General features: G+C 36.4%; 1 protein-coding gene across 1 annotated transcript in view; it reads right to left on the bottom strand.

Annotated features, from left to right (window-relative positions):
- LOC136033676 (PAS domain-containing serine/threonine-protein kinase-like) overlaps positions 1-25,720 on the bottom strand; it is a gene marked incomplete in the record, with an annotated part of 89,488 nt that overhangs the window by 1,372 nt on the left and 62,396 nt on the right. Inside the window, 1 exon segment of the mRNA XM_065714511.1 lies at positions 9,004-9,155. Within this exon segment, the coding sequence (XP_065570583.1) occupies positions 9,004-9,155 (152 nt within the window).

Genomic DNA, 25,720 nt, shown 5'->3' with positions numbered 1-25,720 from the left:
CTAGGATGTATGGATGGACGATAGACTATCTATCAACAAGTGAAAATGACATCATTTTTATACAATTCTGAAAATCTGTCTTGGCTTATTCTCCAATTAGTCATGGCCTGATGGCAACTTTACTTTAATTCAAAGGCGAATCCTCAAGGGTCGATCCTGAAAATAGCATCATGATTACGTCATGCGAGGATCAAAAGCCTCAGCTTCCAACCATAGCAGGTCAATCGAGGGGAGAAGAGACAAAAAGACCGCGCTATTTGACTCTTTTGCTAAATTATATATGTAAAATCAGGTGTGTCCATGTGTTTGTTCATGTATACGCTGTAAAATACGCTGAACTAATCAGGTTAGAAACGTGAACATTTCACAGAATTACCGTGGAACACAGGCTGTTCACTAAATGACTTCTTTGCTCGAACCATCAGTTTTTTTTATTTTATTTTAGAAGAGTCCCTTGAGAACCACCAAATCGGGCCTCCGGGTGAAAGGTTTTGATAAGAAAAATAATAAGCCCGAATCTACTAACCAGGGTTGCTACCCCTAGTGATTTATCACTATTTCTAGTGATTTTTCATATTGCCTAAACAAAATATCACTAAATCAGAACATAAGTCATTAGATTATTGAAGAAAATCACTTAATCAACCAAAAAACTACTAAAATCTTGTGTTTTTCACCCGGTTACAACCCTGCTACAAACCGCCATTGACATATGAGTCGTTGAAATGCAAAATCAATAAGCCTTTTTGATGTTGTTGGCTATCACGATTTGTGTGCACTAGAAACTTATCTAAAGATATAAATTTAATATTCCAAAATGCCACAGCATATTAGACGATTAAAGTACTATTATTTATTTAGGCTAGCCGTAGTAGAGTGCAATAAATTATTAAAAAAAAAGGAAGAAAAACAGTAACAACAAACATAACCTTTTTAATACAAAAATTTGATTTATTTATAATCAAAAACGGCAGTGTCTTTGTGTCAAGAGAGGCAGTTCTCAGTTTGTCCTACATCAGTTAGGGATAGCCCATAGTCTGATAGGAGCTTCAATATATAGCATCATATTTCCTTAACATATTTTTCTTTCTTTCTTTTTTTACCTGTTTTTGGAAGATACACATGATACGAAGGAAGAACTCGCCCATTTACAATTATTGTGCTTGGTTTGAAGGCAAAACATACACTAGCCTACTTGTTGTAAAAGCATCTCTCATTTGACAGTCAAGAAGCGCCTAGATTCAGCGGTGTTGAGCAATACAAGACTAGACTTACATAAGAGATCTACGCGCTAAATCGCCCATTTTCTTTCATTGTCTCAAAAACTCAAAGGCATATCAGGAGAACAACGAGGGATTGCACACTATCTATTGGTGCACACAACTTTAAGCACCTGCTATGGGCGTAAGACACACTGGCATGAATTTATTTTAAGAGTGCCAAACTAGAAAACTACGCAAAAAAGAGCAAATGCCACGAAAAATATCTGGACGTTGTAGGGATGACGTAGCTTTTTGCTACTGCCAAATAAGCTTAGCCAGAATTTCATTTAAAAGATAGATAGATAGATATTTTTTTATTTGCAACAATCACATAAATAAATATGGCAAACCAGTGCACATGCCTGGTGGCATACTTTAGCACTGACAATATTACAATGTTACTTACACTACGAAAATAACAAGAGCTAAGAGCTCATATGGCACTTGTGACGAGGCAAGAAGAGCTAAGAGTCAAGAGCTCATATGGTATGAGCTCTAACAAAATTCTAAGAATCAATAGATTGATTTAAAAGGAAAATCAGAGGCTTAATGTCGGTTAGGATTTAAAATAAGAGCTCTGAATCACGATATCCTTCTAAATATCAAAATTCACTAAGATCCGATCACCCACTCGTTATAAATACCTCATTTTTTCTAAGTTTTCCTCTCGTTTAGCCCCCCAGATGGTCGAATCTGGAAAAACGACTTTATCAAGTCAATTCGTGCAGGTCCCTGATACGCCTACCAATTTTCATCGTCCTAGCACGTTCAGAAGCACCAAACTCGTCAAATCACTGAACACCTCCCCCCAACTCCTTCAAAGAGAGCAAATCCAGTACGGTTACGTCAATCACGTATCAAGGACATTTGCTTATTCTATCCACCAAGCTTCATCCCGATTCCTCCACTCCAAGTGTTTTCCAAGATTTCCCCCTCCAACTCCTTCCAATGTCAAAAGATCTCATCGGGATTTGAAATAATAGCTCTGAGACATGAATTCCTTCTAAATATCAAATTTCATTAAGATCCGATCACCTATTCGTAAGATAAAATACCCCAATTGTTCACGTTTTCCAAGACTTTCGGCTTTCCCCTTCAACTCCCCCCAATGTCACATGATCTGGTCGGAATTTAAAAATAGAGCTTTAAAGCACAAGATCCTTCTAAATATCAAATTTCATTAAGATCTGGCCACCCCTTCGTGAGTTACAAATGCCTCATTTTTCCAAATTACCCTCCCCCCCCCCAGCTCCCACATAGAGAGCAGATCCGAGCAGGTTATGTCAGTCACGTATCTTAGACAGGTTTTTATTCTTCCCATCCAGTTTCATCCTGATCTCTCCGCTTAAGTATTTTCTAAGATTTCCGCCCCCCCCCCCCAATTACGCTGGATCCGGTTGAGATTTAAAATAAGCTCGGCCAAGGCAATTGCTGCAGTGTAATTTTTGTTTCGATATGATGCCATTTTTTGGGATTTTAGACTAGTTTTTGGCTACTATGGGCCATGTTCGTCTTTTACTCGGTTGCAACTACCGCTGCAACCACGATAAAGAATACACTTGACACAAGTTAATGCTGAACCAAGTATTGGAAAACTACAGTTATAACGAGAGGCTGCCTAATGGGCGATGTAGCAATGAATCTTCCACCTTTTAGGCTGATCATTTTTTTTTAACTTTTGCTAGGATTGGAGGTACCCACAAAAGTAATTTTAAAATTAGAAAGTGCACTTGGCTTGACAAAATGATCAAGTACCCGACATAATCGTCAGGTCCCCATACAAATCCTACCAGCTAATCCATTGTCTCAGAAAACCAATTCCTACTATTATCGTTTAAACCTACTCTCTTAAACAAAATGAAAATGCAAGTATTTACTATTCTCACTAGCTTGTCCCCTTCCACAAATTGGCATAGAACGCTGTTAAAGAGCTAATTCAAACTGAAATTAAAAAAAGGAACTTCCGTTGTATGATATACCTTCCCCCCCAACGAATGATGGAGTCGGACAAACTGGCATAGACCGCTGTTAAAGAGCTAATGCAAACTGAAAATAAAAAAAGGAACTTCCGTTGTCTGATATACCTTCCCCCCCAACGAATGATGGAGTCGGACAAACTGGCATAGACCGCTGTTAAAGAGCTAATGCAAACTGAAAATAAACAAAGGAACTTCCGTTGTCTTATATACCTCCCCCCAACAAATGATGGAGTCGGACAAATTGGCATAGACCGCTGTTAAAGAGCTAATGCAAACTGAAAATAAAAAAAAAGAACTTTCGTTATCTGATATACCTTTTTTTCCCTACTTTCTTGGTACTAAATATTCCAAATAGTGCAGTTTACCTAATCCATGAAGCCACACCGAAATAAAATTCGGAGGTGGCGGATATAATTCTGCTTGGCGGCGGCACGCCGTCAATTGATCAGCGTTTGTTCTATTTTTAGAATTTATTTTGCTTGCTATTTAAAAGTTCCGAAAACTAAATCGCTATTAGTTCTTTTTTATAAACCCTTCTAAGAAAAGCTCTTGTCTTTCACAATTCCTTTTCAGCTTCATTACCAAGGCAGAACCTAGGGCAAAATAAGGATGAAACACCAATCTTAAATTCTCCCAAACATTCTATAAAGCCAAATGATCAACAGTGAGACTTTGAACTGCCGGGAAAATTGAATTAATCCGACAAAATAGGGAATTTAAAATTTAATTTAAAATAAACTCTGAAACTTAAATTAAAATGAATTTACAGCACCATATCTGGTATAAGAAACATAACTGGTATATGATGTGCATATCTTCCTCTATGTTTGGATTTCACTGTCTTGCAACCTACATTCCACCTCTTTGACTAGTCCATACCTATTTTGCAATTTCCCGAGTTCTCTTCCCTTCGTAATAATACCAGAAAAAACAAGAGCTAAGAGGCTCATATGACACTTGTGAAGAGGCCGAACGAGCCAAGAGCTCATATGGTATGAGCTCTAGCAAAATTCTAAAAATCAATAGATTGATTTAAAAGGAAAATCGGAGGCTTAATGCTAGTCGGGATTTAAAATAAGAACTCTGAGTCACGAGGTCCTTCTAAATATAAAAATTCATTTAGATCCGATCACCCTCTTGTAAGTTATAAATACCTAATTTTTTCTACTTTTTCCTCTCCCTTCAGCCCCCCAGATGGTCTAATCAGGAAAAACGACTTTATCAAGTCAATTTGTACAGCTCCAGGACACGTCTACCAATTTCCATCGTCCTAGCACATCCAGAAGCACCAAACTCGCCAAAGCACTGAACCCCACTCCCTAACTCCCTCAAAGAGAGTGGATCCAGCACGATTACGTCAATCACGTATCTACGACATTTGCTTATTCTACCCACCAAATTTCATCCCGATTACTCTACTCTAATCGTTTTCCAAGATTTCCAGCTTCCCCTCCAACTCCCCCAATGTCAACAGATCTGATCGGGATTTGAAATAAGAGTCTGAGTCATGATTTCCTTCTAAATATCGAATTTCATTAAGATCCAGTCACCCGTTCTTAAGTTAAAAATTCCTCACTTTTTTCAATTTTTCCAAATCAACACCCCCAACCTCCTCGAAAGTGAACAAATTCGTTCCAATTATGTCAATCACGTATCTAGAACTTGTGCTTATTCTTTGCATCAAGTTTCATCCCGATCTCTCCACTCTAAGCGTTTTCAAAGATTTCTGTTTCCCCCCTCCAACACCCTATGTCCCCGGATCCTATTCGAATTGAAAATAGAGCATCTGAAACATAAGATCCTTCTATACATCAAGTTTCATTAAGATCCAATCATACATTCGTAAGATAAAGATACTTCAATTTTCTCGTTTTCCAAGAATTCCAGTTTCCCCCTCCAACTCCCCCAATGTCACCAAATCTGGTCAGGATTTAAAATAAGAGCTCTAAAGCACAAGATCCTTGTAAATATAAAATTTCATCAAGATCTGATTACCCGTTCATAAGTTACAAATATCTCATTTTTTCTAATTTTTCCGAATTACCCCCCCCCCCCCTCACTCTACCAAAGAGGGCGGATCCATTCCGTTTATGTCAGTCACGTATTTTGGACATGTTTTTATCCCTTCTACCAAGTTTCATCCGATCCCTCCACTCTAAGCGTTTTCCAAGTTTTTAGCCCCCCCCAACTCCCCCAGATGTCACTGGATCAAGAGCGGATCCGTTCCGGTTATGTCAGTCACATATCTTTGACTTGTTTTTATTCTTCCCACCAAGTTTCATCCTGATATCTCCGCTTTAAGTGTTTTCCAAGATTTCCCCCCCCCCCGACTCCCCCCTTAATGACTCTGGATCTGATCAGGATTTAAAGTAAAAATCAGAGTTACGAGAGCCTTCTAAATATGAAATTTCATTAAGATTTGATCACTCCTTCGTAAGTTAAAAATACGTCATTTTTTCTAATTTTTCAGAATTATCCCCCCCCCCACCAACTTCTCAAAACAGAGCAGATCCGTTCCGGCTTTGTCAATCACGTATCTAGGACTTATTTTTTCCACCAAGTTTCATCCTGATCCCTCCACTCTAAGTGTTTTCCAAGATTTTAGATTCCCCCGCCAACTCCCCCCAATGTCACCGGGATCTGGTTGGGATTTAAAATAAGGGCTCTAGTACACGATATCCTTCCAAACATCCAATTTCATTAAGATCCCATCACCTGTTCGTAAGTTATAAATACTTCATTTTTTCTATTTTTTTCGAATTAACTAATACCGAGTGCTATAAAAAATGCTTACGTTGACTTTGCCATTGTTTTTTCTTCAATTGAATTACAAAAAAAAACTAAAGGTAAAGAGTATGGCCTTGACCTTACCCACCCATCCAAATACCCAAGACAAACAGTACACCAAAACACAGCCAATCAAAAAGGTGACATGCAAGTTTCTTGGACACGCAAAATTGCAATTAGTAAACATAAGTCATCATTCACTTAAAAATAAAAGCACACTCAAATCAAACAAGGTATTCCCAAGGGATAACTATCAATTGGGTCTCATCAGAGAAATATTACATTTGGTTGAAAATTGCTAGTAATATAATAAAGATTCTTCTGATGTTTCGAACAAGATCGTTTAACATTTCCCAACCGACCGTAATCTTTCGTCCCCTACCCCCATTCACGTTAACCCTCCGACTCAGAAAATCTAGTTTGAAGACTGGCGAAACCGGGTCAAACCTGCCCGTCATTTCAAATTATTTCCAAGAAGCACCCACGCTGGGTGTACATAAAGTGTTGAACTGAAGTCAATAATATGACTAGTGCAAACAAGCCTTCAATTAGAAATGGGCCGAGGGAGGGAGTTGCAAGCCCCCGTTCCTAGATTTTGAAGGCAGGAGGCCAAAAATACACTATGTTCTACTCAGTGGTCGAAATCGGTAATGACAAATTGTCCCAAAAAAGTATTTAACAAAAAAAACTCTTCTTTTTTATTTCCCCTTTAAAAAATCGAAAAAAGACAAAACTGTCCCCTTCCCTAGACTTTGAAAAAAAAAATTTCCCTCCCCCCACGCATTTTCTTGAACTGAACTTCTTTCTTTAACTGACAGCCCCGAGTGTGAATTACTGAACCGAAACCAATATCATGATTAATTCTTTTTCCTTGTTAATGACTTTTTTCGGGACATACACAATTTGTTGCTACCGATTTCGACCACTGTATAGCACATAGTGCATTTTTGACGTCCTGCTTCTTTCCCCTTGTTTTTCATGTTCATTCGACTTCTGTCGTAGCACCATAGAGAAAAACTTCTTGACTTTTTTTATCTCATTATTTTTCCATGCATTTGTCTCTATCAAGAAACCCTAGAGAAAAAGAACCCCATACTTCCTATGTCCTCATTATGAAGGTAAAACATTTTAACAACAAAACTTTTTTTTGCTCTTCATAATATTTGGATTTTTATACTTGCCCTCCCTTGATTTCACTAACAAGGCATTTTTCTTCAAGGCTTCGAGGCTGAGCATAATGCTCGAAAAGCTAATCTTGTACATCTTTTACTTCGTTACCCTCTGGGCCAAACAAAGCCCATGAGATGTGGCCTAACCTTTCTCACCCCTTCTTGTCCTTTCCAGGACAGCTAAAGTAACGCAAATTTGTGCTTAGATAGATAGATAATTTTTATTTGCAACAATTAAATAAATAAATATGACAAACCAGTGCACATGCCTGGTGCCATATGCCACCAATTTTCAACCTTTTCACCAGCAGTACACACAGGAGTGCATGAAAATATAGCGGCAAACCCGGATAAATTAGATTAATTTTTAGACTAACATTTTTTACAATAACTTTTTACAATTCTACATACATTATTGTAAGAAGCCACCACAGAGGAAAATACAAATAAAAAACATTTAAATACCACAAAATGAGAACATAGCAATTAATAAATAGCAAAAGCATTGTGCAATCCACCAACAAATCATGGACACAGTGAATGATAAAAAACAAAACAACGAGTGACAAAAAAGAAAAAACACGGAAAAACAAAAAGCAACTCATTGAGAAACGCATTAAGCGCTCAGTTTAATACAGCTGATAAGTTTGGCTTTAGATATTTTGAATGACGAAACCTAAGTAGAAACAGCACTAATTTGAATTTATTTTATAGCAGCGTTTTCGAATTAATCAACTCCAATTTCAAGGGCACGCGCTACCTTGCGGTACACCGGTCCGCCATGGCTCGGCTCGCGCCTTGACAATTTCTGACACAGAGGAGTCCATTCTAAGGTTTCGATGTAACTCTTTTGACCTTTCGATGCAATATTTACAACTTTATGCAGCGATTTCCATAAGAAAAATAAAGTTTCAGTGTTGAAAACACACACAAAAAAATATGTATATATGAGCCCCAATTCTCTGAATGCTCAGAGCGGTCGTCTAATACTATGCAACAGGGGCTTTATTACTTCTAATTCCTCTGTGTATATGGGCATTTCAAGTGATGTATATGTTGTAAAACATTTGTCTGTATGTAAAAAGGGTTTTTTCAGTTAATTGAAACCAACCACTACAACAACTAAACTTGAAATCATTGCATAGTACAGACAAATATATTATAAATACTGACACGAAGAGCTCACGATCCCAAAAAAACTTTTATCGATTAGGACAAAGATACAAGTCGATCTTTCACAATAAACACATACACATAAATAAAGTTTTTCAAAGGAAGAGAGAAAAAATTATTTGAGAGGAAAGAGGCAAGATATTTTTTGGGTGTAGGGAAGAAGGTGTAAAAATTAAAAAAAGAACAAATCAAATCTGTAAAATCTCGAGGTGGAAACGGCTAGAAGACCCCCTAGAAGACCCCCTTCTGTGTACATACCTTTGCAAACAAGTTGAGTGCAAAATTCGAGTTCTGAGCGATTGCAGCTTAAAATTATTAAGTCAAATTAAAAAGAGGCACGTTTAATTATAGAGAAAATGAAAAACAGACATTCGCATGGGACAGTGGTGGCACAATGGGCTTGGCCTTAACTTAGTAATACGAAACCCAGTGATCGAACCCCGGGCAAGAAGGGTCTTTAATCCGATTAATTGACATTTGCAGCTCTTCAACCCTCCTCATTTAATACATTGACAACGACGTGCAATAGGTAAAACAAAACAATGAGACACGTTACATTTTTTTTTTTGGTTGAGACAAGGGGTTGAAAAACATGAAACATTACAATGTCCCAGAATGTCGAATCTTGCTTACCTCTTCAGGAGCTGCACAGCTACACACAGTTAGATTCAATGCACGGGAAGTGTCAAGGGACTGAATTACGGGACCAAGATCACACGACACCCAAATGAAATATTCTCTATTCTTGTCTGCTCCTCGAACGCTGCACACCTGATACAATAAATCTAAAAGAAAACAAATCACTGAAAAAACATATAATTTTTCCAGATTGTCCATTAGAATCAATACAGGATGATCAGGAAGACAAAAAAGGAAAAGAAGTGATGAAAGACTGGGGCATGAAACGATATAAAAATGAAATGAAATGAAAGACTGATGTATGAAATGATAAAAAAAAAAGAAAGAAATGAGTGAAAACATGCTGATTTGTGAGTGACGTGGCGTAATAAGAGTAATGTAAACCATAATCAGAATTTTGTTTTAGCACACTTACTATTCTGATCAAATTCTTCAAAATCCACAAACTAGTTACTTTCCATAAATTAAGATACACCTTTCCTTCAGTTGCGGTAGTTTTCAATGCCCCCTTCCCCTTCTTTGTCCAAAGCGCGTCCGTTTCTCTCGATAGCTATTGAGTTTTTTCGACATTCGAAATTTACATTATGCCAAAAATCGTAGGTTTCAAAAGAGATTTAGAGCACAGCGTTAAAAAAAAACTTAACAAAAAAACTTACAGTTTTTACCCGAGCGTTTTCAGTAAAATTTCACCTTTTGCGGGCAAAACTCATTTAGTATAAATAGTGATACCAAAACTATAAATCATTTTTGACAAATACGCTGAAACCTCTCTGACATAGAGAGCACCACAGCTGAAAGTTTTCCATTCTTCAGACTGTCATTTCAAATCTTTTCCAACAAAAAAAGTAGTTAACTACAGAAACAAATTCCAGAGCTGTCAACGATTAATATTATATCTGCGCAGGGAAATGTCCACGAGAAAATCGGTAGGAATCCTTTTAATTTAATAACAAGCATCTCTTAGGGGATAGGTTTGCCCAGAACTGAAAGCTTTTGGAAAAAATAATTCTATATTATCATCATGCTGTAGTTTTCATGGCAATTAGATTTTGCTCCAGATTGGTTAAATCAACATAACTTTTAGCACAAAAAGTATGAAACCATTTCTGGAAAATATAGTTTCTATGTTTCGTACTAATGAAACGAGTAATTGATTGGATAATTTTGACCTTATTGACACACTATTTCAAATAAATGGTCTCAATGAAACTCTATATGTGAAAATTTCCGAATATGATCCTCTTTTTCTTTTTTTTTCTTCTTGGAGTCGATTAAAATGAACTTTTTTTTATGTATTATTTTTTGTTATTCTTGATTTCATTATTATTTGTACTCAGTACAGTTGTTTTTGATATTTTGTTCGTGTTAAAATAAACAAATAATAATAATAATAATAATAGAAAAATAGAATTTAGATAACTAACACCTGACCTAATCACGAGGCGGCGTCAATTCACGAAAATTTAGAGGGAGGGATCTATGGATTTTAAAACCTAAGGGGGTATGGCAATTTTTTATATAGGCAGCACAAAAGTGATTATTAAACTGGCATTCCAGGGTCATTTTTTTTCAGTAACTGGTCTTGAGAAGTCATGGGGATTGTCAACCCTACTCATGTTAATTTTTGCTCGTTTTGAGTTTCACTCAGTTATTTATTGTAATTTCTGTTCGTTTTGGGTTTCATTTATTTATTGGTGGTGCTTTGTGGTAGTTTTAGGCTTGGAAGATTATTTGACTTTATTTCTGCCCATTTTTGGCTTAATGGAGTTCTTTACTTTGAAAAACTTGTCTGTGAATCTTTTTTTCAAATTAACGCTCAAATATTATTAGGATTACCGAAGATAGATCGATGGCGATAATGCACAAGGCATTTTCATGTTTGGTATACTGAGATTGAACACGTTTGATTTACTTGCACGTTGACCAAGCTATGAAGTTCAAATCTAGTAGTGTGTCTCAATAACCAGCACCATGGTCGTTTTATCGTCATTTTATAAGAAAGAACGTCCAATAATGCCGCGATGTTATAACCTGCCTCACAAAGCAAGTTTTTCATGATATTACGTTATTTCAAGCAACATTTGTCGGCTGTTTCTGTACTACTAACGAATATTTAGTTTATTATCAATGCAATTCATCAAAAATGTACCTTATCGGAAGAGGTGGTTTTTGGCTGTCCGTGGACCCAATAAGCACAAATCTGTCACCTTCCAACTTCAGTTCTCGAATCAGTACAATTTTTAATGGCAAAGAACCAAGTTGTAACAAGTAAATCTCCTAGCTGACGCCTGAAAAACCCTCACTTGTTACGATTGCCTTGAAATTGACAACTTTGGTTCATCGGAAACACTGGCTACCGCAGGTTTGATGTCTTCCCAGCTTTAAATATTTCGTTATTGGGGGCTTAATGGCTAGTAAATTGCACTCGTGTTCAGACTCTTCTGAAGGGTGTCGCAAAGTCCGCGTAGAGTAACAATGACATGTCGGATTTGTTTAAGCTTCAACACGTTGGATTTTTTCTTAAATTGCGTTGTTATAAAATTCAGTAACAACCAGGAATGTTCGAAGGGCTATTCCCGCAGAAATATCTAAATTGCACATTGGCATAATTACGTTTTATTTTTTAGTTTCAAGTCATTGGGTGGCAAGTCAGAAATTTCAGTTGACTTAAGAAATTCTGACATGGATTCAACTCCTTATTCCTGCTTATCCTTTGCAGACACTAAAATAACAGCTTCCTTTTTCCCTTTTAATTTCTAAAATATATATAAATTACGTAGTAGCATAATTATCGTGTTTTACTTAGGTTTTGAGTTATATTTTCGTTTGCAATTCAATGTGATTTTTGCTGTTTTGTTCCAAGCCCTTTTCATTAGCTGTTCAAAATCATATGTTATCTTGTGTAATGTTGCACGTGTCATAGATCATAAAAACCAATTCATTTTTCCTGTTTATCATTCACAGACTCACTCACGATAAACGAACGCGCTCCTTCAATATCTTGTAATTTTGCTTTGTCTTCTAACCACAGATTTCGCTGTGCAACATTTTCGTTTGTTATTCAATGTGATTTTTCCTATTTATTGTTCCAAGCCCTTTTATTTAGCTGTTCAAAATCATATGTTATCTTGTGTAATGTTGCAGGAGTCACAGATAATAAAAACCAATTCATTTTTCCTGTTTATCATTCACAGACTCACTCACGATAAACGAACGCGCTCCTTCAATATTGTAATTTTGCTTTGTCTTCTACCCACAGATTTCCTTGTGCAACATTTTCGTTTGCTATTCAATGTGATTTTTGCTGTTTATTGTTCCATATTATTTTCTTTACCTGTTCGGAGTCATTTGTCATCTTTTGTAATTCTGTATGTCTTACATACGTACTAAAAACGATACGATCACCCCTGGTAGAAAATGAGGCAATTTTCGCTCTTTGAATGTATATAAACATGATGTTAGTTATATATTTTTTTCTGGCATGCATTCAATTCCTCGTTCTGTTTGCCCTTCTTAAACACCAAAGTAACTTATTTCCATTCCGGGGTGGTTAAGAAACGCATGCGTGAATCCATTTTCTCCTTCCTGTTTACCTTTGCAGACGCTAAAATAACAGTTCTTTATTCTAGGGTAAAAATTCAGCAATATAATATGAATATAATATGCGGACTAAAAACGGTACGACCACTCCTGGATGGAAAGTGATGTAATTGTTGCCCGTGATTATGTATATAAACGTGGCGTCACTCATATGACCTTTTTTTTCCCAAAATTGAGGCTCTAAACGAATTTTCTCGAACTCTTGACCTATCTACATATTTTTTTTTTAAACCAGAAAATCCAGAGGTGCCCATTCAAAAAAAAAAATCTATCTATACATATAAAAATAAGTTGTTTGTGTGTCAACTGACGTCATGTTTGTCGATCGACTGACGCCATGTTTGTCGACTGACGTCATTATAAGGATTGAGCATTATGCCGTCATGAAGTTGTTTGTCGACCGACGTCATGTTTGTTATGGCGTCAAAGGCTTTGTATATGACGTCATTATAAGTATATAAAAAGGCCTTTCAAAGAGAAATTTTTAATATAGATCTTAAAATGACAGAATAACCTACAATGGCAGAAGAAACAACCGAGGAAGCTGCTCAAAGAGCCTCTGCCAAAAGGCTTGCGGCTAATAGAGAGAGTAAGAAAAGAAAGCGTGCCGAGGAATCAAAACAACAGCGAGAAAACAGGCTTGCGGCTAATAGAGAAAGTTTGAAAAGAAAGCGTGCCGAGGAAGTACAACAACAGCGTGAAAACAGACTTGCGTCTCTAAGAGAAATCACCAAAAGAAAGCGTGCCGAAGAATCACAACAGCAACCTGAAAATGTTTGTCCACTGGCGTCATCAGAAGGATTGAGCATTATGACGTCATGTATGTATTTTGCATGTTTGTATATGACGTCAAAAGCAATGAAATATTATGCCTATAGACCGTGTCTTCCGGCAAAAGTTGCTCTCCTTCATCTCCTACAGAGCTATGGGAGAAATACAAATCGCAAATGGCCGAGAATATACTCCACTAAATACGGCTAGAAAGGTCGGATATGACCTTGGACTTTACAACAGAAATTTATAGCTGCACTTTAGTTGTGATTGAAAATTTGTGCTTATCTATTGCAAACAAACTTCCCAAGCATTTGGGAATGCCTTCACCTAATCGTAGTGCTTTTATTTCTACATGTGCAGAACGGGATCGTGAACAAAGTTACAACACAATTGATCTATTGTCGTATGTACAAACAAATACGAGGAATCACAAGAAGAATTTGAAAACAGGCTTAAGGCTCAAAGAGAAACTACCGAAAAAAAATCATACCGACGAATCACAAGAACAGCTTGAAAATAGGCTAGCGGATCAAAGAGACAATGCCAAAAGAAAGCATGCCGAGGAATCACAAGAACAACGTGAAAGAAGGCTTGTAGCTCAAGTGAAACAATGGGAATGTGTTGCGCCTCAGGAAAAGTTAAACTTCCTCAACTGGCTGCCCCACCAGAGCCATTGAAAACTTTATGACGTTACACACCGGGACACAAGGAATATAAATGACGACCGGGACACTCAAAGAGAAATTACAGACCGGGACACCGGGACACAAATGACGACCGGGACACAGGGAATACAAATGACGACAGGGACACAGGGACACAACTACAACGAGGACGCCGGAAGGGCACAGGGGGATATATAAATGACGACGGGGACACAGGGAATATTCGATTAGCAATCACCATCAACAAAGCTCAAGGGCAATCATTAGAAAAATGCGGTATAGATCTGAATACGGATTGTTTTCCCATGGGCAATTAAATGTTGCATGTTCTGTCTGTGTGTCTGTTGTCTGTCTAAATAAGATAAGTTGTCTGTCTGTGTGTCTGTCTGTCAGGTGACGTCATGTTTCTGTGTCGAGATAAGACAACTTAAAAAAAACTTGTCTGTCTGTGTGTCTGTCTGTCAGGTGACGTCATGTTTCTGTGTCGACTGACGTCATGAAGTTAGTTGTCGTCATTTTTGCTATGACGGTGACGTCATTAAAGATGTTTAAGACACATATGTTCACGTAGAAATCTATTAATGTTTAAGTTTAAAATGACTGATGAACTAACAATGGCAAAAGCCGATGAAGATGCTCAAAGAGTCTAGGCCAAAAAACTTGCTGCTGATAGAGAAAGTCAGAAAAGAAAGCGTACCGAGGAATCAAAAGAACAGCAAGGAAACAGGCTTGAGGCTAAATAACGCAAAACCGCGCAGTTAGATGAAGATCCACCTGGACAGCGAGAGTCAAAACATATCAAATCTGAAAATGATAGCGATGATGATTGGGTTTGGGATTTTGACTTGGATAAGGTCATCAATGCCTACCAGATTTTAGTTAAAAAAACAAAGGTTCGGCGATATGTATTTCATAGTGAAGCCAGTCAGTCGACGGCCAACCTACCATCTTCAAAGATACCACGATAGGAAGACTCTACACCGTTCACCCCAATCAACATGAGTGCTTCTTTCTACGCCTGCTTTTGGTGAATGTACCCGGTCCGACATCCTTTGAGTATTTGAGAACTGTAAACGGTACTATACATGACACTTACCGTAGTGCATGCCAAGCTCTGAATTTATTGGAGAATGACCAACACTGGGATAACTGCATCAATGACGCGTGCGAAACGTCAACCCCAAGTCAAATTCGTGCATTGTTTGGCATCATTTTAACAACCTGCTCTCCATCAGCTCCTACAGAGTTATGGGAAAAATATAAGTCAAAAATATCCGAAGATATACTCCATCGAAAACAGTTAGAGACGTCAGATATGACTTTTGATTTTACATCAGAAATTTATAACTACACTTTAGTTATTATAGAAGATTTGTGCGTACGTATGGCAAACAAACCTCTTCAGGATTTGGGAATGCCTTCACCTAACCGTATCGCTGCTGTTTCGACATGTGTAGAATTGGATCGTGAACAAAGTTACAGTACGAGTGATCTATTGCCGTATGTACAAAATAACATTTCCAAGTTAACGTCGGAACCAAAAGACATTTATGATACGATAATGCATTGTGTCGATAACAACGTTGGAGAAACTTTCTTTTTATATGCGCCAGGAGGTACAAGTAAAACGTTTGTGATAAAACTGATTTGGCATCAATTCGATCAAAAAATGATATAGCGTTGGCAATTGCGTCGTCCGGAATAGCCGCAACATTGCTGCCTGGTGGAAGAACTACTCATTCCGCTTTGAAATTGCCTCTGAATTTGCATTCTACAGAAACTCCCACGTGCAATATTTCCAAATCATCTGGGATGGGTAAAGTATTGCAACAATGCAAACTTATTATTTGGGATGAGTGCACAATGGCACACAAAAAATCGCTCGAGGCTCTGGATCAATGCTTGAAAGATTTGAGAGGGAAGTCGAAACCCTTTGGCAGCACATTAATATTGCTTGCGGGAGATTTCAGGCAAACATTACCTATAATACCTAGATCAACTTCTGCAGACGAAATGAATGCTTGCCTGAAAAATTCTAATTTATGGGCAAACGTGAAAATATTAAAATTAACTACAAATATGCGTGACCGATTGCAAAACGATGACTCTGGTAAAACATTTTCAGATCAAATACTGGCAATTGGAAACGGAAAGCTCCCAGTAGACTCAATTTCAGGACGTATACAACTACCTGCTGATTTCTGTAATTTAGTGACGTCCAAAAATGAATTGATTGAAAAAGTATTTCCGAATATTCTAAAAAATTATAAAAATAATAAATGGCTAAGTGAAAGAGCGATTCTCGCACCCAAAAATAAAGACGTCCACGAAATCAACAATATTGTTTTGACCAAGATTCGAGACCAGGCAGTCCTTTACAAGTCAGTCGACACAGTTTTGGAACCAAATGAAGCGGTTAATTATCCATCTGAATTTTTAAATTCCATAGATCTTTCAGGGTTTCCACCACACGTGCTACAACTAAAAATAGGCGTACCAATAATACTTTTAAGAAATATCAACCCACCAAAGCTTTGCAATGGCACGCGACTTGCCGTAAAAAAAAACAATGGAAAACCTAATAGAGGCCACAATCTTCACAGGGCCTTTTGAGGGTGAGGCTGTTCTTATTCCTCGCATTCCCATGATTCCAACGGATCTGCCTTTTCAATTTAAAAGATTGCAATTCCCAATTCGATAAGCATTTGCAATCACCATTAACAAAGCTCAAGGTCAATCATTAGAAAAATGTGGTATAGATCTTAATACTGATTGTTTTTTCCCATGGACAATTGTACGTTGCATGTTCGAGGGTCGGTAAACCTGACAATCTATTTATATGCAGCGACAATTGGACAGCGAAGAATGTTGTATATTCGCAAGTTTTACGCAGTTAATTTGTATTGTATCTATCTATATAAAAACGAGTTGTGTGTATGCATGTTTGTTTGTTTGTAAAAAGAGCGTTTGCATATGACGTCATTATTAGTACATACGGCTTTGTATATGCACAGACAATGGGAAAGTCAAGAATGTTGTATATTCGCAATTTTTACGTAGTTTAACTCCTGCAGACGAAATGAATGCTTGCCTGAAAAATTCTAATTTAGGGGCACACGTACAAATATTAAAATTAACTACAAATATGCGTGTCCGATTGCAAAACGATGACTCTGGTCAAACATTTTCAGATCAATTGCTGGCAATTGGAAACGGAAAGCTCCCAGTAGTGGGAAAGCCAAGAATGTTGTATATTCGCAATTTTTACGTAGTTTGAAACACATATATAAATCTATCTATATTCACAGGTGGGACACAGGGACACAACTACAATGGCGCGTAACTAATATGGCGCGTAACGACTTAAGCGCGCTGGGGGGCTTGGGGGGCGCGATGCGCCCCACCAACTAGGTGTTGGGGTGGCGCGAAATGCCACCCCAACAGCTAGTATATATATATATATATATATATATATATATATATATATATATATATATATATATATATATAACAGCTAGTATATATATATATATATATATATATATATATATATATATATATATATATATATATATATATATATATATATATATATATATATATATATTCACAGGCGGGACACAACTACAATGGCGCGTAACGACTTACAAAAACGTACACAGCTGCTGTTCAGGGAAAGCAGATACCTATATACATTCTGGAAAGTCCTTTGGTGGCTCAGTTTGTATGACCTTAGCTTGGTAATACGGGACAGAGAGGCCAAACCCGCCTGTAGAAACACACTACAGGTCAACACAAGGCCAATAGTAGTCAAAAGGCGTCAGAAATCCAACCTTTTTCAGCCAACCTGGTAATGTATATATATATATATATATATATATATATATATATATATATATATATATATATATATATATATATATATATATATATATATATATATATATATATATATATATATATATATCTATCTATATATATAAAAATAAGTTGTCTGTCTGTGGATGTGTGGATGGATGTGTCAGGTGACGTCACCTGAAAAAACTGGATCAGGTGACGTCAAAACTGAAAAAACTAAAAAAAAGGCAAAAACTACAAAAAAAACTAAAAACTAATAAAAAAAATAAAAAAGCTAAAAAACTAAAAAAACTATAAAGGTAAAAACCAATAAAAAACTAAAAAAAAACTGAAAAAACTAAAAAAAGGCAAAAACTACAAAAAAAAACTAAAAACTAATAAAAAAAGTAAAAAAGCTAAAAAACTAAAAAAACTAAAAAAACTAAAAAAAGGTAAAAAACTAAAAAAAATAAAAAATAAAAAAAAAACTAAAAAAAAGGAAAAAACTGAAAAATAAGCTAAAATAAAGGTAAAAACCAATAAAAAACTAAAAAAAAAACTGAAAAAACTAAAAAAAGGCAAAAACTACAAAAAAACTAAAAACTAATAAAAAAAGTAAAAAAGCTAAAAAACTAAAAAAACTAAAAAAACTAAAAAAACTAAAAAAACTAAAAAAAGGTAAAAAACTAAAAAAAATAAAAAATAAAAAAAAAGGAAAAAACTGAAAAATAAGCTAACATAAAGGTAAAAACCAATAAAAACTAAAAAGAAAAAAAGGAAAAAACTAAAAAAAATTTTCATCTAAAAAACTAAAAAAAACTAAAAAAGGTAAAAACTAAAAGAACTAAAAAAGAAAAAAATAAATGACGACACTCAAAGAGAAAGCGACCAGGACAAAAGGAATGTTCGATTAGCAATCAACAAAGCACCGGGACATAGGGAGTATAAATGACGACCAGGACATAAGTAAAAAAAAAATTAACAAAACTAAAAAGAAGGTAAAAACTACAAAAAAACTAAAAAGAAAAAAAAACTAAAAACTAATAAAAAAACTAAAAAATCTAAAAATCTAAATAAACTAAAAAAGAAAAAAAAGGAAAAAAATAAAGGAGAAAAACAAAACTAAAAAACGAATGTATATACAGACCGGTACACCGGGATACAAATGACGACCGGGACACAGGGAATATAAATGACGACCGGGACACAGGGACACAACTACAACGGGGACACCGGGGGAAACAGGGGGATATAAATGACGACCGGGACAAAAAAACTAAAAAGAAAAAAAAACTAAAAACTAATAAAAAAACTAAAAAATCTAAAAATCTAAATAAGCTAAAAAAGAAAAAAAAAGGAAAAAAATAAAGGAGAAAAACAAAACTAAAAAACGAATGTATATACAGACCGGGACACCGGGATACAAATGACGACCGGGACACAGGGAATATAAATGACGACCGGGACACAGGGACACAACTACAACGGGGACACCGGAGGAAACAGGGGGATGTAAATGACGACCGGGACACCGGGACAGGGAATGGTCGATTAGCAATCACCATCAACAAAGCTCAAGGGCAATCATTAGAATCATGAGGTATAGATCTGAATACAGATTGTTTTCCCATGGACCATTATATGTTGCATGTTCAAGAGTCGGTAAACCTGACAATCTATTTATATGCAAAGACAATGGGACAGCAAAGAATGTTGTATATTCGCAAGTTTTACGTAGTTAAAACCATATATATATATATCTATCTATATTCACAGGTGGGACATAGGGACACAACTACAATGGCGCGTAACTATTATGGCGCGTAACGACTTACGCGCGCGGGGGGGCTTGGGGGGGGCGCGAAGCGCCCCCACCAACTAGGTGTTGGGGTGGCGCGAAGCGCCACCCCAACAGCTAGTATATATATATATATATATATATATATATATATATATATATATATATATATATATATATATATATATATATATATATATATATATATATATATATATATATATATATATATATTTATATATATATATTTATATATATATATATATATATATATACATATATATATATATATATATATATATATATATATATATATATATATATATATATATATATATATATATATATATACATATATATATATATATACATATATATATATATATATATATATATATATATATATATATATATATATATATATATATATATATATATATATATATATATATATATATATATATATATATATATATATATATATATATATATATATATATATATATATATACTAGCTGTTGGGGTGGCGCTTCGCGCCACCCCAACACCTAGTTGGTGGGGGCGCTCTAGCAAAATTCTCTAGCAAAATTCTATGAATCAGCTCTTCAAATCAGCTCTAGCAAAATTCTATGAATCGATAGATTGCTTTAAAAGAAAAATCAGAGGCTTATTGCGGGTCGGGATTTAAAATAAGAGCTTTGAGTCACGAATCCTTCAAAATATCAAAATTCATTAAGATCCGATCACCCACTCGTCATTTAAAAATACTTCAATTTTTCTAATTTTTCCTCTCCCTTCAGCCCCCCAGACGATCTAATCGGGGAAAACGACTTTATGAAGTCAATTTGTGCAGCTCCCTGACACGCTTACCAATTTTCATCGTCCTAGCACGTCCAGAAGAACCAAACTCGCCAAAGCACTGGACCCCACCCACTAACTCCACCAATGAGAGCGGATCCAGTCCAGTTACGTCAATCACGTATCTACAACATTTATAGGCGTTTTCCAAGATTTCCCGTTTCCCCCATCTCCCCCCAATGTCAAAAGATTTGGTCGGGATATGAAATAAGAGCTCTGAGACATGAATTCCCTCTAAATATCAAATTTCATTAAGATCCGGTCATCCGTACTTAAGCTAAAAACACCACAATATTTCTGATTTTTCCAAATTAACAACCCCCAGCTCCCTCAAAGAGAAAGGATCCGTACCAACTATGTTAATCTCGTATCTATAATTTGTGCTTATTCTTCCCATCAAGTTTCATCCCGATCTCTCCACTCCAAGGTTTTCCCAAGATTTTCGGTTTTCAAGATTTCTGTTTCCCCCCCTCCAACCCTCTATGTCCCCGGATCCAATTCGAATTGAAAATGGACCATCTGAGACATAAGATTCTTCTATATATCAAATTTCATTAAGATTCGATCCCCCATTCGTAAGACACCTCGATTTTCACGTTTACCAAGCATTCCGGTTTCCCCCTCAAACTTCTTTCAATGTCACCGGATCTCGTCGAGATTTAAAATGAGAGTTCTAAAGGACAAGCTTCTTCTAGATATCAAATTTCATTAAGATCTGATTACCCCTCGTAAGTTACAAATACCTCATTTTTCTAATTTTTCCGAATTACTCCCCCCCCCCCTAACTCCACCAAAGAGAGCGGATCCGGTCCGGTTATGTCAGTCACCTATCTTGGACTTGGGCTTATTCTTTCCACCAAGTTTCATCCTCATCCCTCCACTTTAAGCGTTTTCCAGGATTTCCGACCCCCCCCCCCCCTAATGACACTGGATCCAGTCATGATTTAAAATAAAAGATCTGAGTTTCAAGGTCCTTCTATATATGAAATTTCATTAAGATACACTCACTCTTTCATAAGTCAAAAATTCCTCATTTTTTCTAATTTTCTAATTTTTTAGAATTAACTCTTCCCCCCAACTCCTCCAAAGAGACCAGATCTGTTCCGATTATTTCAATCCCGTATCTAGGACCTGTGCTTACTTTTCCCACCAAGTTTCATCCTGATCCCTCGACTCTAAGCGTTTTCCAAGATTTTAGGTTCCACCCCCTCCCCAGCTTCCCCTTCACCGGATCCAATCGGGATTTAATATAAGAGCTCTGAGAAACGATATCCTTCTAAACATCAAAATTCATTAAGATCCGATCACTCCTTCGCAAGTTAAAAATGCCTCATTTTTAAGTTTTTCAGAATTAACCATCCTCCCCCAGCTCCCCCGAAGAGAGCGGATCCGTTCTGGTTATTTAAATTACGTATCTAGGACTTGTGATTATTTTCACCACCAAGTTTCATACCGATCCCTCCACTCTATACGTTTTCCAAGATTTTAGGCCCCCCCCCCCCGAACTTTCCCTAATATCACCGGATCCGGTCAAAATTTAAAATAAGATTCCTGAAGCACGACATCCTTCCAAAAATCAAATTGCATTAAGATCCGATCACTCCTTCGTAGGTTAAAAATATCTAATTTTTTTTCAATTTTTGAGAATTAACCGCCCCCCAACTCCCCCAAAGAGAGCGGATCTATTCCGGTTGAGGACTTTTCTTATTTTTACCACCAAGTTTCATCCCGATCCCTCCACTCTAAGCGTTTTCCAAGATTTCCGACCCCCCCCCCCCCACCCTACTTACACTGGATCCGGTCAAGATTTAAAATAAGAGATCTGAGTTTCATGGTCCTTCTAAATATGAAATTTCATTAAGATACGATCACTCTTTCGTAAGTCAACAATTCCTCATTTTTTTTATTTTTTTAGAATTAACTCTTCCCCCCCCCCCAACTCCTCCAAAGAGACCAGATCCGTTCCGGTTATTTCAATCCCGTATCTAGGACTTGTGCTTACTTTTCCCACCAAGTTTCATCCTGATCCCTCAACTCTAAGTGTTTTTCAAGATTTTAGGTTCCACCCCTCCCCAGCTTCCCCTTCATCGGATCCAATCGAGATTTAAGATGAGACCTCTGAGACACGATATCCTTCTAAACATCAAATTTCATTAAGATCCGATCACTCCTTCGTAAGTTAAAAATACCTCATTTTTTAGTTTTTCAGAATTAACCATCCTCCCCCAACTCCCCCGAAGAGAGCAGATCCGTTCTGGTTGTTTAAATTACATATCTAGGACTTATGATTATTTTTACCACCAAGTTTCATACTGATCCCTTCACTCTATACGTTTTCCAAGATTTTAGGTCCCCCCAAACTTTCCCTAATGTCACCGGATCCGGTCAGGATTTAAAATAAAATTCCTTAGGCACGATATCCTTCCAAAAATCAAATTTCATTAAGATCCGATCACTCCTTCGTAATTTAAATATATCTCATTTTTTCTAATTTTTGAGAATTAACCGCCCCCCAACTCCCCCGAAGAGAGCGGATCTATTCCGGTTGAGGACTAATCTTATTTTTTACCACCAAGTCTCATCCCGATCCCTCCACTCTAAGCGTTTTCCAAGATTTTAGGTCCCCCCCCGAACTTCCCCCAATGTAACTGGATCCAGACGGGATTTAAAATAAGAGCTATGAGGCACGATATCCATCCACGCGTAAAGAGCGTGGTGTTGATGAGGAAGCAGCCCCTTTCATATACGAAGTAATTTCTGTTCGCTTTAAGTTTTAATGTCGCTCCTTACTTTCAGCTAAAAAACTTGTTCTTTTTTTATTTAATTTCTGAACGTTTTTGAATCAATGCATGTTTTGATTTTGGCTCTCCGCTGGGGAATAATTAACACCAAATTTGTAAGTTTTTTTTTGGTTAAATGGCTTTCTCGTAGTTTTGATCGAATGATTTTAAGAAAAAAAAGGAACGGTGGAAGAAGCCTAGTTGCCCTGCGATTTTTTGGTTAATTAAAAAGGCAACTAGAACTTTTAATTTTTTACGAATGTTTTTATTACTAAAAGATAAACGTGACTTATAAATTAGCTTACATAATGAACTTTTGTAACCTCATGTTTTTATTACATATATGAAGGGTTTACCCCCTCGTCAGTACCTCGCTCTTTACACTAAAGATTAAATTTTGTCCCAATTCATTAAGAATAATCCCTGAATCACAAAAGCCGTAGAATAAATAGTTGAAATCACTAAAAACACTTTAGCGTAAAGGGCGAGGTATTAGGAGGAGGTGAGCCCCTCATATGCGTAATAATTTCTGTTCGTTTTAAGTTTTAATACTGCTACTTACTTCCAGTTGAAAAAACTTTTCATATTTATTTTTCATTTTTTTAAATAATGCTAGAAAATCCTGCGCTCCCTTCATGGAAATTTTCTTCCCCCATGACAAATTCCTCGATGGAAAGTTCTCCCACCATATCCCCCTCTTGTCAACCCCTCCCCAATACCAAAAAAAAATCTCCCTGAAAACGTCTGTACACTTCACAGTAAGCATTACTATATGTAAGCACTGGTCAAAGTTTGTAACTTGTAGCCCCTCCCACGGGGACTGTGGGGGAGTAAGTCGTCCTCAAAGACATAGATATAAGATTTTTCGACTACGCTGAATAAAATGGCTATCTCAGAATTTTGATCCGTTCACTTGGGGGAAAACTTAGCGTGGGAGGGGGCCTAGGTGCCCTCCAATTTTTTTGGTCACTTAAAAAGGGCACTAGAACGTTTCATTCCCGTTAGAATGAGCCCTCTCGCAAGATTCTAGGACCACTGGGTCAATGCGATCAACACTGGAAAAAAACAAAAAAACAAAAAAAAAACGAACAAACAAAAAAACAAATTAACACGCATCCGTGATCTGCCTTCTCGCAAAAAATACAAAATTCCAAATTTTTGTAGATAGGAGATTGAAACTTCTACAATAAGGTTCTCTGATGCACTGAATCTGATGGTGTGATTTTTATTAAGATTCTATGACTTTTAGTGTGTGTTTCCCCTATTTTCTAAAATAAAGCATATTTTTCTCAGGCTCGTAACTTTTGATGGGTAAGACTAAACTTGATGAAACTTATATATTTAAAATCAGCATTAAAATGCGATTCTTTTGATGTAGCTATTGGTATCAAAATTTAGAGTTTTCCATTCTTTAGAGTTTTGGTTACTATCGAGCCGGGTCGCTCCTTACTCAGTTCGTTACCACGAACTGTTTGATGAACCACTAAATGATTTTCCACAATTTTTCTTCAATTTCTAGAGTTATTCCGTTTACAAATTATAATATTTAATCTTTAAATTCAGGCATGCGTTTAAGCGCTCTTTATTAGCATTATCCTATAGCATGGAATTGCATATCATTCTACCAAAAAGCGTGTCTGACATTTTGTCTCACTATGATTTTATATACTCTTAAAAGGCCATTTAGGGGAATCTCTATCCCTTGGGTAGGTTTGGAGAGGCGCAAATATCTCGTAAAAGGACGATGTCATTAGCCATGACTGCCACAAAGATCCTTCAGAATCTTTAGCCCAAAACTACCTGACATAATCTTATCATTATTATTTATTTGAAAACGTGCAAAACGACTACTACTATCATGCAAAATGAAAAAAAAAAAAAAAAAAGAAAAAAAAAAAATGAACAAAACGAAAACACATACACAGTTCACTACAATAAGCATTAATGAAGACTAAGACAGTAAAGAGGATAATTCAATCACTTTAAAGGAAGAACAGAAAGCTACGTATGGGTCAACACTGAATCCATAGGGGTTTATCAGGGCACCAACATAGAGATATAACGGGTTCGTCTATGTCTTCATAAAATAGCAATTATGATTCCATGGGAGGGAAGTGACAGAACAAAATTTGACAAAACTGAACAAAAAAGAGGAATTTTTTGACTAGTTCGAATTGGTAAACATGTTCAGAACGATACAATATATAAGGACTGCGAGTAAACAACCGTACTGCGAGTAAGCGAACCTATTTTATACCAAAACATAGCCAAATTGTTCAGCTACCTTCAATAATTTATCAGGATTCTTTTCTCCTTCAAATCCTAAAATAAGTCGTTTCGGCGAAAAGCTTCCTATACGTTTATGAAACGTATAAAGCCTGTACGTTTATAAAAATCTT

This window comes from Artemia franciscana, chromosome 12 (genome assembly GCF_032884065.1).
Source record: "Artemia franciscana chromosome 12, ASM3288406v1, whole genome shotgun sequence".
NCBI lineage: Eukaryota > Metazoa > Arthropoda > Branchiopoda > Anostraca > Artemiidae > Artemia > Artemia franciscana.
Note: the sequence above shows the minus strand (reverse complement) of the source record. Positions and strands in the feature narration are given on the sequence as shown.